Source organism: Lemur catta, chromosome 12 (assembly GCF_020740605.2).
Source record: "Lemur catta isolate mLemCat1 chromosome 12, mLemCat1.pri, whole genome shotgun sequence".
NCBI classification, from domain to species: domain Eukaryota; kingdom Metazoa; phylum Chordata; class Mammalia; order Primates; family Lemuridae; genus Lemur; species Lemur catta.
In genome coordinates, this window is record NC_059139.1 from 57452280 (window position 1) to 57467108 (window position 14829).

Here is a 14829-nt window from a genome sequence, read left to right on the forward strand (position 1 = left end):
GGGAATTACTAGCCAGGTAACAAGTGTCAACTATTTCATAAGCATGTCATACCATTTACTAATTGTGCACGGCATTGTTCAGTTAAAGGAATTAGTGTTCTGTGGCCTTTTTGACGGTTAAATAATTTGGGAACTTCTGCATTTTGGGTCTGTGCTCTTGGAAATCTGAAATGCACATTGATGCAGGAGTCCTAAAAGAGTCTTTGATATACTAAACAAAACTTTTTTGCTTAACTCTGCTTTTTCTAAACTTAACATGCTTAGTGATGGTTCTTTTCTGGGCATGTATTGAGAAACTTAACTAATAGCAGGTAGCTAGGTTTCTGTCTACCTGATGCTTATAGTGGAAGTAGTATGGAGGAAAAACCCATAGTTCAGACTTTGGAAAACCTGAGTTTTAATGCTTTTAGTGAATCACTATTTTGGAAAAGTTAATTTAAGTTCCTCATGATTCAGTGTTTCCTTTTGTGAAATATGGTAACATTTCTCCTTTTCTAGTTCACAGTGATGTTGATGTTTTATAATTATCAAAAGGCTGTAATAAAGTACTTACTACAAGGTTTGTACATGGTTCTTGTTTCTTTTTTTTTTTGCTTTTATATAAGGTACACAACACAATATATGTGTTTGATACACATACGCATAGTGAAGTATACTACAGTCAAGTAAATGAACACATCATCATCTCACAGTTAACTGTTTTGTGTGTAGGGGGTAAGAATACATAAAAAATATGGAGCACTTCACAGATTTGCATGTCATCTTTGTGCAGGGGTCATGTTAATCTTCTCTGTATCATTCCAATTTTTAGTACATGTGCTACCAAAGTGAGCACTGTATTTGATTCTTACAGAAGAAAGGGAACGTTTGGCACCCATTTTCTGGTGACAGGTGATGTTGATGTGAATTGTCATAGAAATCAGAAACCTACATAGATGTTGAAAGAGAAAATCAAATTGTGAGTGAATGACATATTAACATTATATAGAGGCTTAGAAGGTATGCTGTTTGCTTGTAATTTTTTTCTTTGGACACATTATAATATGTGGCGAAGAAGAGATGACCCATAATGCAAGAATAGATAGATATTAATTGTTGCTTATTAAGAGTTAGAGGGATTAAGAGGAAGCCTCCCTAACTGGAAAGCTTATCCTATTATTAATGATATGGCATTAAATATGATAGAAACATGATAGAGAATTTTTGGATGAAATCATATGTGGTTGATTAAAGTTTGCATAATTACTTAATGAACAGAGAAAGTGAAAAATGGTGAGAGAATCCTGAGAGTTATAGAAACATACATGCCAAAGAGACAGAAGGATGGATTTTGTAGTCGTATCTCTGACCTCAGTGGGCATGAGGTATGTTAGTCATAGAAAGGCAGAACTGATGAGACAGGGCTAGGACCTGGTTCTGTGTCACCCATTGACTCAGCTCTTGGTACTGACCATTGAGTCTTAGGCTATTGAGCAGAACATACGTGAATTTTCAAAAGTTAACAACAGTTTGGCCTGTGCAAACGTTTAGTTTGGAGTGGTCTTGGTTTTGGGCAGTGGGTAGGCCTTGGGGCTGGGGAAGGGATAGGCAGCTCTTCTCTCAGCTGGCCCTCACCAGGCTGCTGTCCCCTCCCCACCCCTGACTCCCAGCTGGGAGAGAAGCCACAGCATTACCACAGCATTATAGTGACAGCCACAAACCCATTGCCCACAGTCCCTCCACCCTTGGTCACCCTGACCTCTGGCTCTGAGCCCTGTTCTGACCAAATCACGATGATGAGTATTGGGGGGTGAGGTGGGGAAGGGGGGGAGTGGGAGGGGATGGAACCAACTTTTTCTGTATTTTGTATTGTATGTTTTCTTCAACATGTAACCAATCAGTATCTTGTCAATATAGTCGGCCAATCAATCGAAAAAAAAAAAATTGGGGGTTAAAGGAGATTCAGTCCAAGATGATGTAATAGGTAAGGGAGAGAGTAACAGCTGGACAGTGCATTGTTGTGAAGTGTTTGGCGTGGATATAACTTCGCCTAATATTGTTTATACAACCCCCCCACGCACATTCTGTATATACATACACAGAAATATTTTTAAGCATATTCCCCTTTAACATTGAAAGTTTTTGTATAAAGAGGTTTTCCATATTTAGAATTACTTTTTTCCTTAAGTATGCCTTTTTTTGGAAGTATAACACACATAAAGCGTAGTGTTCAGCTAAGTGAATTTTAACAAGTGGATGTACCTTTGTAATTGATGCTTAAATCAAGGAACCAGAATATTACCAACATCCTAGATGCCCTTTTGTGCCTGTTCCCAGTGTAATACCCACACCACCTCTCCCAGGGGTAAACAGAATCCTGACTCTTATGCTATAGATTATTTTTGTCTTTTGAATTTTATATAATAAAATTGAATCATATACTGGTTAGGTATCCCTTAATGCCTGAGATTAGAAGTGTTTTGGATTTTGGATTTTTTTGGATTTTAAAATATTTGCTTTATACTGGTTAAGTATCTCTGATGTGAGAATCTGGAATCCAAAATGCTCCAATGAGCATTTTTAATGAGTATGTCCTTTGAGCTTCATATTGGGGTTCAAAAGTTTCAGATTTTGGAGCGTTTTGGATTTTGGATTTTTGGGTTAGGGATACTCAACCTATAATACATGTTTTTTTGCGTGTTATTTAACTTTGCTTATGAGATTTATCCATGTTGTTGCATGTAGCACTGTTTTACTCATGTGATTATACTACAGTGTATTTTCCTTTTTACTAGTGATAGACATGGCATTTAGGTTGTGTCTAGTTTTGGATATTAAAAATAGCATTGCTGTGAAATTTCTTGTAATGACTTTTGCTGAACATATGTATACATTTATGTTGTATACTAGGATTAGAATTGTTGGGTCATACGATATTGATATGATAAGCTTAGTGGATATTGCTGAATAGTTTTGCAAAATGTTTGTACCAGTTTACATTCCCAACAGCAATGTGTGAGAATTTCAGTTGCTTCACATTCTTGGCAGCACTTGATACTGTTTATTCTTTTATTGTAGTGATTTAGGTGGGTGGGTGGTGAAATAGCCCTTGAGGTTTTAATTTGTATTTTCCTGATATGATACCTAATGAAAGTATCTTTTTGTATGTTTATTGGCCTTTGGAATAATCTCTTCTGTAAAGTGGCTGTTTAAGTCTTTTGCCCAGTTTTCTTTTGGCTTGTCTTCTTTTATCATGTTTATTGTTAGTTATTCTCTGTCCTGACTATGAGTCCATTGTTGAATGTATATTTTACAGAGATATTCAATTTTGTACTATTGTTTTTTGATGAACAAAATTTCTTAGTTTCATCAATTTTTCCTTGTATGGTTGGTGCTTTTTTGGTCATGTTTAAGAAATCTGCCTACCCTAAGGATGTGAATACATTTGCTTGTGTGTGTGTCGTTTTTTTTTTAGAAGCTTTATTGTTTTATCTTTTTCTTTTTCATGTAACACAATTCCACAATATGAAATTGATTTTTGCTTCTGGAGCAAGGAAGGTCAAGATTCATTTTTTAAAAATATGGATATCTATTTGACTCATTTCCATCAACTAAAAAGCCCATCTTTTTCAGGTTCAACATTGTCATGAAAAATGGCAATGTTTGTGTGAGTTTGTTACTCACATCTCAGTTCTGTCCCATTGATTTATTTCTATATTCTTGTAATTATTCTTGATATATAATAGCATAATTAATTGTTCTTCTGTAGGATCTGCAGGATGTCCGTTTTTCATTACTGAAATTGATAATTTGTGATCTTTTTCATCATTTGTTCAATGTTGTGCTAGGATCTATCAATTTTATTAGTCTTTCCAAGAACCAATCTTTAATTTTTTTCTCAAGTTTTATGTTATACCTTTGCTTTTGATTTCATTAATTCTGTTCTTTTCTATTTTCTTTCTGCCTTTTCAGGTTTAACTTTTTGCTTATTTTCTAATTTCTTAAGGTGGATACTTAAGTAATTGTTCTCAGTATTCTAATATAAGCACTTAAAGATTTCCCACTAAGTATGATGTCACCTTTAGTCACAAATTGTTATATGACTGATTTTCATTGTGATTTCTTCTTTGATTCAATAGTTATAAAGGAGTATATTGTTTAATTTTCAAATAGATGGGAACTTTTACAGTTTTAGGGGATTCCTGATTTCTTGATTAATTCTATTGAGGCCAGAGAACATACTCTGAATGATTGTTTTGAAATGAGGCTTGCATTTTGATTCAGCATATGGTCAGTTTTGGATAAATGTTCCTTGTTAACTTGAAAAGAACCTATATATTCCTTTGTTGCTGGATGCAGTTTTAGTTATAGGTCAGTTATATTTATGAATCTTGGTTATATTTGATTTTTTTTCCCATTATCGTCTTTTATCAACTATTGAGAGAAATATGTCAAGGTTCCTGGCCTCTCAAGTCTCTTAATATTTATCTCACTAGCTTTGTGAGACTGATAAAAGTGCTGCTGGATTATTTTCCTCTTATTAGGGTCCAGGAGGAGGACCTGGGTCTTCTGAATGGATTCTCAACCTCTTATTTTGTGACCACAAAAGATAAATAAATAGTCTGAGGGAAAAAGTGGCAGAGTGGCTGCTGCGTGGCACCTTACTTCTTCAGGTTTCCATTTTCTCTGAAATGTTTACTCCTTAAGTTTCGATTGCCTCAGTACCTCTTGAATGATTTAAAACAATCTTTCTTTTTATTACTTTTATTTTTAATATTTTATTTGCCTTTCTAGCTGTTCTTGGTTGGAGGATTATTTTGCCTCAAGCAATGTAACAGGTGTTATATGATACCTATTGTTAAAAAAGAAAACAAAAAACGAGTAAGTCTTCACTCTCTTATACCTCCCTAGTCTAATTGTTCCTAGTCGTAACTATTGCTATTGCATATGTATATGTGTATTTGTGTTTATATATGTATAAATATGCATATGTATAACACATGTATACGTTTATTATATGTATAACATATAGTCATGTGTTGCATAATGACTTTTCAGTCAACCCATAAGATTTTGATACCATATTTTTACTCTACCTTTTCTATTTTTAGATATGTTTAGATACAGAAACACCACTGTGTTACAAATTTTCTAATAGACAATATATATTTTCACAGAGGGAAAAAATGTAATATATAAAAAAAGTACTCTTTAGTTATAAAGATCCCCTTCAATCACTGACTCTCAGTTCCCCAATTATACTTTCTAGGGTCAACTATTTACCATTTCTTTGTATATTGATTTATTTAAAAATGAATTTTTCAGAACCTGTGTTATGCCAGGACCTATTCTATATGCTTAGGATAAATGAAAAAACAAATGAAGATACCTGCTCCTTTGCAGGTTACATTTTGCTAGTAGGAGAAAGGCAATAAATTTGATAAATAAATAGTGTGAAATGCTAGAAGGTAATAAGTGCTATAGAAAAAAGAAAAAAGAGTTGGAAAAGATAAAGTAGTATTGACAGTGTCAGAAGAGTGGATACTATTTTAAATAGGACAGTCAAGATAGGACCCGTTGAGTGAAATTAGTGTGCAAAGACTTGAAGGTAAGTTTATGGTAATATACACAGACAATGTGTTTGTATACTTCTGAATGTTTGAACTACCTTATTGTTTTAAGTAGATACATAATTTTCTGTTGGATGTACATAATTTATTTACCCTTATCTCTAGTGATTAAGTTTTATCTTATGATATTGTAAACAGCTACAGTGATGATCCTTGCATGTGTTATGTGAGCACATATGAGCATTTAGTGTTTTGCTTGCTTTTATTTTGATATATTCTTTTATTTCTTTTAAGAGATGGGGTCTGTCTTTATTGCTGGACTGCCGCAGCACAATCATAGCACTCTTCTGCCTTGAACTCCTGGGCTCAAGTGATCTTCCTGCCTCAGCATCCCCAGTAGCTGGGACTATGGGCATGTGCTACCATGCCCAGATGATTTTTATTATTTTTTTTTAGAGATGTTACCCAGGCTGGTCTTGAACTCCTGGCCTCAAGGGATCTTCCTACCTCGGCCTCCCGAGTTGCTGGGATCATAGGCATGAGCCAGTGCATCCAGCCGTATTTATTTTTTGTACTGTCAAATCTCAATCTTCTTTGTGTGTATATTTCTTTGATTTTTGGTTTTTGTTTTGGCTTTTAAGTAAGGATTATCATATTCATCAAGATTTTATATATAAACCTATAATTTTTATAATTTGATTAAAAAATACTTTAGTTTGGCACTTATTTTGGTATAGTTTAGGAATCTAAGTTGGTTACTTTCTAAACATCTAAATGGTTGTTCCAGCAATATTTATTTGAATATTTATATGAATACTCTTTGTGATGTGCCTGCCGTAATACATTAAATTTTTATATACTATAGAGTCCTTTCCTAGGATTGATGTGTATGTGCTAGTTGAAATATCTGCTACTTGTTGGGTGACCTGGAGGGAGGGCTTTTAGAGGAAAAAGTGGAAGGTGTGCTGTTAATGATTTGACTAGAAGGAAGACTTATATTGTTGGCTGTGGCAAGTAGTGTTAAGGAGCTTGTTAATTTTGAAGATCAGTTAGTCGATAATTGTCTGGTTTGAGGTTCATTTCTTTGAAAGTTAAAAGGTCTGGTTTGAGGTTCATTTCTTTGAAAGTTAAAAGTATTTGAAAATAAGGTATTCCTAAATAATTTGTAAATAATTTCTGAAAATTTGTTAAAGATAAGGAACATTAGCAAACCATCATGTAGAATGTAAGGAATTTTTAAAGAATTTTAAAGAATTTTGTAAGTGTATGATTCAGCCAAAGAAAAGTAATCTAAAGAGACTGGAATTTATCATCAAAATGTTTGTAAGCAGAAGAAAAATGTGAAAGTTAGGAAGTTAAAATCTGAAATATATTGGAATATAATGGTGGTCAAATTAATACATTATTTAGAAATCCAGTTATTTCTTATTTAGAATTCCACAGTTATTTCTTATAACCCAGTTGGTCTTATTTGAAAGCAGTGGTAACCAAAAATTTGTAACTAATGGTGGCTGAGTAGGCTTGTCATGAAGAAATAGAGAGGATGGACTTAAAATTTTGGTTACAGTCTTGGTGATGGTCTTGTGTTTCACATAGGAGTTGACAGACTTAGCTGAGTCTGTTTAAGAAAGAGGTTGGAATGGCTCCCCTGGGATTGATAGTCTCTTCTAGTCTGCTTTCACAAGAGTATTGGTTCTAAACCATGGGATTCCCTGAGACCATTTCAAGAGGTCTGTAAAGTCAAATGATTTTCTTGATACTAGGGCATCATTTGCCATTTTCACTTTCTTTACAGTTGCATTGATAGTACAAAGCAGTAACAGGTAAAACTTCCATGCCTTAGTATAAATTAATGGAGTAATTGCATTAATGTACCAAATAATTAATAACCAAATAATTAATGCACCAAACTGTACTAGTAGTCATTGTATTCTTTGCTGCCACATACTTGGAGGAAAAAAGAAGAAAGCCAATTTCAATTAAGAATGTCTTCTGTGGAGCAGTAAAAGTTACTAATTTTATTAAGTTGCAATTCTTGAGTGTATGTCTTTTTAGTATTTTGTGTATTGAAATGGAAAGTACACATAATATTAGTCCTGAGAAGTGCAGTGTTTTGAGAAAAAGCAGTTATGCGGTTATTTGAGTTTAGAGCTGAACTAGCCACTTCTTTTGTGGCCCACTGGTTTTACTTTAAAGAATGACTGACAAACTGGGGTTATTCTGACTTGAATATCTGGTGGATGTTTTTCTGAAAAAGAACTAAGTGAGCTTGTCACTTTAAGGAACATAACTAGCAGTATTTAGTGCTTTCAGGCAAAATCTGAGCTTTCAGCCAAAAGTTAGAATTTTGGAAGCCTTATATCTGCAATTGTGAGTTTGAGAGCTTCCTGAATATTTAATGACTTTTCTGATGAGCTTGATAGTTGTTGTCAGAAGTTCCTAAGACCACACTTAGGTTCAGTGATTTGCTAGAAGGATTAATAAAACACAACACAGCAAAGCTGTTATACTCAGAGTAATAGTTTATCATAGCAAAAGGATGCAAATTAAAATCAGCAATGGAAAAAGATGCATAGAGCGGAGTCCAGGAGAGACTAGATGCAAGCTTTCAGTTGTCCTCTCCAAGTGGAGTCACATGGGCAGTGCTTAAGTTTCCCAACAACAATGTATGACAACACATATGAAGTATTGCCAACCAGGAAAACTCACCTGAGCCTTGATGTCCAGGGTTTTTATTGGGAGTCGATCATATAGGCCTGAAGCACCCATGTGGCTGGCCTTAGTAACTTCATCAGTTTGATGCTAGAGGTCTAACTGATACTGTGTGGACCAAGGCCCCCATCAAAAATTACATTGTTAGCCTAAAGTGTCTGTTGTGGCTCAAGGCTTCTGGTAAACAAAGGCACTGTTGTTATTAAACAGGATATTTCAAGGGCTGAGAGTTTAACTTCTGGGTGCTGGGCCAGGGCCAAACCTTTCTTTTGGAATATCCAGAATTTGGACAATATAGCCCTGCTACTGCATAATGATGTCTTAAGGAATGTGATGTTTTGATGTTGTAAATGAAATGCATTAATATCTTTAATATGCAGTGAGCTAATATTTTTTCACTTGACCATTGCATGATAGGAATCATGATATGCATGAGTAAATGATAGACATTGGTTGGATATTTATAGATATGGTCAGATTTTATATTTTATCTAACTTATAAGTAACTATATTAAGTAATAATCTTCATAGACTATGAACCAAAACAATATACAGCAACAGATTGAATACAGAGGCAAATATGAAAATCCAGCTGTCTTCTATTAAGTTAGATACTAAACAATTGTACGAAAACAGTTCTCTGTTTTTAGGAACTTTCTGCACATACACTGTGTCAAAGCCTCTCACTAGTATAGATAAAAAGCTGTTTCTGGTAACTTGTGGACTCACTGATATCTTCTTCCATGTAGGAAGGGAGCTTTGTAAATTAAAGCTTCTGTGCAGTGCCAGAAGAGTCCAAGTTTACGGGAAAAGTTACTTGAGTGTACTATTTGAATACTACAAATTTGCGCTAATTTCATCTGTGCTTTTATTGCTGCTCTGGAATTGTTCATGTCTTCTAGACTTCCAATATATTTTCCCTTAGCTTCTCTTTCTTGGCATTTTAACATACTGCTTGAGGCCTACCCCCTTCCTCAGTAGATGGCCTTAATTACTACTTTATTGGAAGAATTGAATATGTATATTTTCGAGTTCACTCATTACTTTATTTGTGACCTTAAGGAATTAGGCTTAGATGTCTGAGGATTTTTTTCATCCCAGAAAATTCATCTCAAAATAATTTTCTTTACTTTTTACCTTGAGGCTACCGTATATTTGTCCTTTACCATTCTAGGATTATAGATGCTGTTTCTCTACCCATTCTTTTTTGTCTTTTTTGCTTTTAAGGAAAAGATGACCTTCTTCCTTACTATGAGTAAGCATTTTCCTCGAATTCTTAAACTCATTTTTTCAGATTGCCTTTAGAGCTTTCCGATATCAAACATCCATCCCCCTTAACTTGTATAATAGATAGTTGTAATGAAACAGTTTTCATAAGGAGGTTAAATTTAGACTAATGGTACTGCCCTTAGATTAGGAATGAGGATATAAGGTTAAGATTCATTGCTGGGCTAATATGTTCCTGACATTTTGAAGGGTGCTTTTGTATATATGTATCTATGTGAAATCCAGAGAATTAGTTCTACCCTAGCGTTTAGTTTAACCTTCACAAACATTTACAGACTCCCTACTGTATGCAAGGTCCTCTGCTAAGAATGCTATAGGGGATATAAAACCCAGCGAGATTTGGTCCTTTAGAGGAGGAGTTTGTGGCTTACTACAGGGAACATGTAAAATAAGTACTATGAGATAGAAAAAGATTAACATCTAAATGTAGAGGAGTTAAAGGAGGGAGGTAATATATCCAGTTAAGGGGGATAAAAATGACTTTAGGCAAATATACTTTAGACTGGACCTCAGAGTAGAATAGTGTTTTGACAAGCAGAAATGGAATGATAAATTTATTGAGAGAAGTGGTCAAGCACAGATAGTGTTTGTGGACTAACAAGCAGTCTAGTTTGGCTGAAAAGGTAGGTTGGAGTCTTTAATGGTGGTCTTTGAATGCCAAGTTGAATAGTTTGTACTTCATTTGATATTGGATAGCCATTTGTAGACTTTTGAGCTATTAGAGTGAAATGATTAAGCCTGTGGTTTAGGAAGAAAGAGCCTCTTGGGAAGATGAATCTTCCCATAGTTGTAGGAAGGATTGGAACAGTATGAGAGAGAAAGAGGGCCTGAATTAGAGTAATCAAAGGAATGGGAAACGGGAATAATTTGAAGGTACAGTATACAACTTGGCAGTAATTTTATGGGTAGGAAGATAGGAAGGAATCAGAGTTGCTTTAGAAGTTTTGAATCTGGATACGAAGAAAGATGCTGATGCCATTTAACAGTAAAGAGGCAGAGGAGTGTGTGTGTGCCGTGTGTGTTTGTAGAGGTAGTTGCTAATTTTTAGATTTGAATATATTCACCTTAAAGTGAAGATTCTTAGCAAGTATTTGTTAATTTAAGCCTGGAGTTTAGGGAGGGAATTTAGATTTAGGGAAATTTGGGAATCATTGTCATAAAGGTTATATAGTTTCAGCTGAATTGGTATTGATATTTCCATGAGTAAGAATAATAGAGAAATTGAAAATTCTGAGGAAAAACCCCATAGGAAATGTGTTAGTTTTAGGATAGCCTTTGAAGAAACTGAATAATCTTTTCACCTTCGTTTTTAAAAATTTAATACAGGAAAAACACCTTAAGAAAGCATAGGAGAGAACTTATTTATAAAACAGTACCTAACACGTAGTAGGTGCTTAAAAAAGTCTTTGTTGGATAAATAAGTGTAGTTTGGTTGGGATATAGACTAGTTATACGAAAATAATGGGCATATTATGGAGAACTTTGTGTGCTATAGTCGGTGATGTCCATTCCCTTGACACCCACTGGTAGGATTATTGCAGAGACCAGATAAGAGGATAGATTTGAAGATAATTTGAACTTTTAAAGTGTTCTTTGAGGCATATTTTTCATATTTTTGTGGGGTTGAGTAAATGTTTTCTTTCATTTCTTTGTGATGATACTACTATTTGTAGAGGCAGAAAGTGTTGCATTTTAAAAAATCGAATATTTTAGACAGATATCCACTAGGGTAGTGTCCACTCTTGGGGAGTAAGATATCTTATTGGGGTTATATTAATATTTTGAGAAGCCACATGACATGTTATTTTATATCTTGAAAAGAATTACGTTGCAAACTTAGAGAGAGAAGGTAGATAGCATTTTTTTGGCTGCTGGGGTTAAATAGAATATATACTTTTCTGTGAGGGACTGCCACATTAGGGACTCTAAATCTTCTGGTAGATAAAATTTTTGTGTTTATAAAAAAGATTGTTAAAAAAAGTTGAGAAACAATTGTTTTTGAGTAGAACCAAGGACTAGTATTTAGTGGATATAGAAATTTACTTAGGGTCTATAAATCTGTGAAGTATCTGAATCAAATCTTATCACATTGGATTTATTGTGATTTATTTGTAAAGTATTTGTTTCAGTTACATATGTTAATGCTATGTACAATATAAATAAAATGATTATTTTTAGCTAGTGTAATGCTAATGATTTTCCTATTTCCAAGTTTTTACATGGGGTAAAGATAGGAAGTTGTATCAGTTTAATTGAAGTGCTTTTTTTTCTACTTTAACAGTAGCTTTAAAGTATCTGGGCAGATACATTTAAAATATTCTCGTTACTGTGAATCACCGTGATATTTTGGAGTAAACCATATAGATAATTCAAGAAATTCTTCTGACTTTTGATTAAGACCATTCAATTTTTTTTCTAGTACAACCAGAGGCTTGTAACAGTTGAAATGTTTTAGAGAATCAGATCAACTACATATATGCTTATAAGCTGATTATTGAATAATTTAATTACAGTTTATAGTCATAATAAAAAATTGGCATGTTTTGCTTTATGTGTTTGAAGTTTATGAGCTTTTGGCATGAAAGGGAATTACTAATATTCAGAAGATAAAGTTGTTTATTTAGATTAATGTCTCCATCTTGAACTTATTACCCATTTTAATGCTCAAATCTTATAGAAAGTACATAGATATAAAAACTAAAAACAGTAAAGGTCTTCAGTCAGGTATTTATTATAAAATAGTGATTATGTAATGCCTTATGCACCTCTGTGTATCATCTTATGGTGAGTTCACAAGATAAAGGAGATTAAATCTTTTAACATTTTGCTTAAAACACAACAGAAATTGAACAAATATCAAGGATACAAAAAGAGATATTTGCTTAAAATTCTCTTAATTTTGTCTTTGTTGGATGTGTAAGTCTGCTTTGTGGGATAGTTCATTGCTTTAGGTAATAAATAATCTACCAGTTTCATATCCTAAGGGTCACAATGAAACAAACTTCCAGCCTGAATTTCAAAATTTTATTTTCATATGTCATTAAATTTTAGCTCTTCAAGGGATCTTCAATGGCCTCTGGTCTAAACTTTTCCTTTCAGGAAAACAAACAAACAAACAAAAAGCCCTGAGCTCTTGAAAGTTAAATTTACTTGTCAGTTTTCTCAAAGATAATGCTTGTAGTAAGGCTAGGAATTTAGAAGGATGCAATATTGATTATTCTTTTCTTTTCTCTAATACTAACAGTTTATGTTTTCCCTATTATGGTATAATAAAGCTCTATGAATAAGTTTTTCATTATTTTATTTTCAGCCTTACGCACAGACCTTTAAATAAATAGGTTGGTTTTAGAAGAAAACTAAAAATTTTTATTGAGGAGTTTTAATTTTTTGTGTTTTTGTTTTGAGTTTTCAAATAAAATATGGAGTCAGGAATAAAAAGCTTTTGTTACAGCAAGCTTACAAAAGTAGTCATATTATAATAATATAGTTTTGTTTATCATTGGCTTGTTTGTGATATAATATTATATAATTAAATATATCAATGTAATATGAATGTTTTTTGTTTTCTTCTGCATGTTTCAGATTATACTATAAGTATCTAAGGATGTTTGGATCAAGTATCAAAAATATAAAAGTATTTCATGCCAGTTACTTTGTAGATTTGTTACTATGCCCATGTGATAATTCCAGTCTATTTCTAAGTATGCTTATGTTTATATCCATCTATGAGGCTTTTATAGGCATAGACTGGTAGCATGGATGATGATAGAGTTATAGCCAGTTATTTAAGCAGATTTTCTGATAGTGCATAGGTAGACTATAATAATAGTTAAATTGAGAGCAAGAAGGTTAGAGGCACAAAGGTGCTATTTATTCTCCATGTTTGTTAAATAAAGTTGGGAAGTTAAGTTCAAATCTGTGGTCATGGAGTAGATCATGTTAGCACCAAAGGGAATAATCAGCTTCATGTTGAAATAGGAAATTAGAATAGCAGCCTTTAAGCAGTGTCATTCTGTTTTCCTATCCCAGGACACAAACTCTAAAATGGAATAAATGTTTTATTTTCTCATAGTTCCCTTGTGCCCTTGTTACTGTCAAGTCTTGGTTCCTGAGTATGTAGAGAAGTAGTAAATTAATAATCCAATTCCATGTGTCCATCTTTTATTTTTCTGAGTAAGGAGTTGATTGTGATAAGTGCTTACATTTTGAACAGATAGACAATCCTGGAAGTAGGAAGATGGGTAGAAATGGAAGAGATTTGTGTGGGAGATGAGTGGGCCCGAGCTTATAGCACAAATTAAAAACTGAGTAAATGATTTTTTTTTAAGAGACTGAGATTAGAAAGAATTGAGTTAAAATTGCAGTAACTGGTTCAGAGAAAAATGTAAATGTTTAAGTTACATTTAGGTATTTAAAACCTCTTGTAGTATGTTTTTCAACTGCCAATAGTAACTGTATGGCTGCTATTTTTGTTCTAATCTCTTACCTTTTTTCTTCCTAGGTGGTATCATGGAAAACTTGACAGAACGATAGCGGAAGAACGCCTCAGGCAGGCAGGGAAGTCTGGCAGTTACCTTATAAGAGAGAGTGATCGGAGGCCAGGGTCCTTTGTACTTTCATTTCTTAGCCAGACAAATGTTGTCAACCATTTTAGGTAAGTCTTTATTCCTGTTATGAGGCCACATTGTTTAGCTGTTTTGATGTAGTATTCATAAATATACCTGCTGTCATAAAGATTAATGACTCGTTGACGTTTAAATAGTGGAGAAAGAAACTTGCTGTCATTTAAAGGGTTTAATCTGTGACTTAGAGTAGATGCTGTTGAATGTTTACATTTCTTGTTTAAAAACATTATTATTGACTATTACTGTGCTAATCTTCATGTATTTATCACTTTTAAAGTATAAAGAATTACAAATAAACTTTGGTAGTACTGAAACAAAGAAAATGTATACTTTTAGACTATGAAGTAACAGAAAATGTAGGAAACACTGTTTAAAAGTCAAGGTTTGTGCCCTTTAATTCATTTTAGTTAGCCTCACTATTCTGAAACTCTTTGCAGACATTTACTTCAGTTAAATAGTCATGTAGATTTTCAAGTACAGATATTAAAAGCTGTATATGTAAGTATATTTAGAGATGTTATTGTATTCTATTTCATTTTTGTGGGAGAAATTAGAAAACAAATCTAGTATTTATAATGTTAATTGGTAAAATGTTTGTGTACTCTTGATTTTGACATTTAACAATAAGCTTTAGGAGTACTGTCATACCACATGTA

General features: G+C 33.5%; 1 protein-coding gene and 1 non-coding gene across 3 annotated transcripts in view; one reads left to right on the top strand and one right to left on the bottom strand.

Annotated features, from left to right (window-relative positions):
- The window catches only part of RASA1 (RAS p21 protein activator 1), an 89974-nt gene that overhangs the window by 20565 nt on the left and 54580 nt on the right, over nucleotides 1-14829 (top strand). For both annotated transcript variants that reach the window (XM_045566231.1, XM_045566232.1), the window contains exon 2: nucleotides 14050-14202. In XM_045566231.1, coding sequence (XP_045422187.1) covers nucleotides 14050-14202 — 153 coding nt within the window. The remainder of the gene's footprint in view (nucleotides 1-14049; nucleotides 14203-14829) is intronic.
- Nucleotides 728-835, bottom strand: LOC123648691. The gene has a single exon (XR_006738717.1). It is a non-coding gene; the product is annotated as a U6 spliceosomal RNA (small nuclear RNA).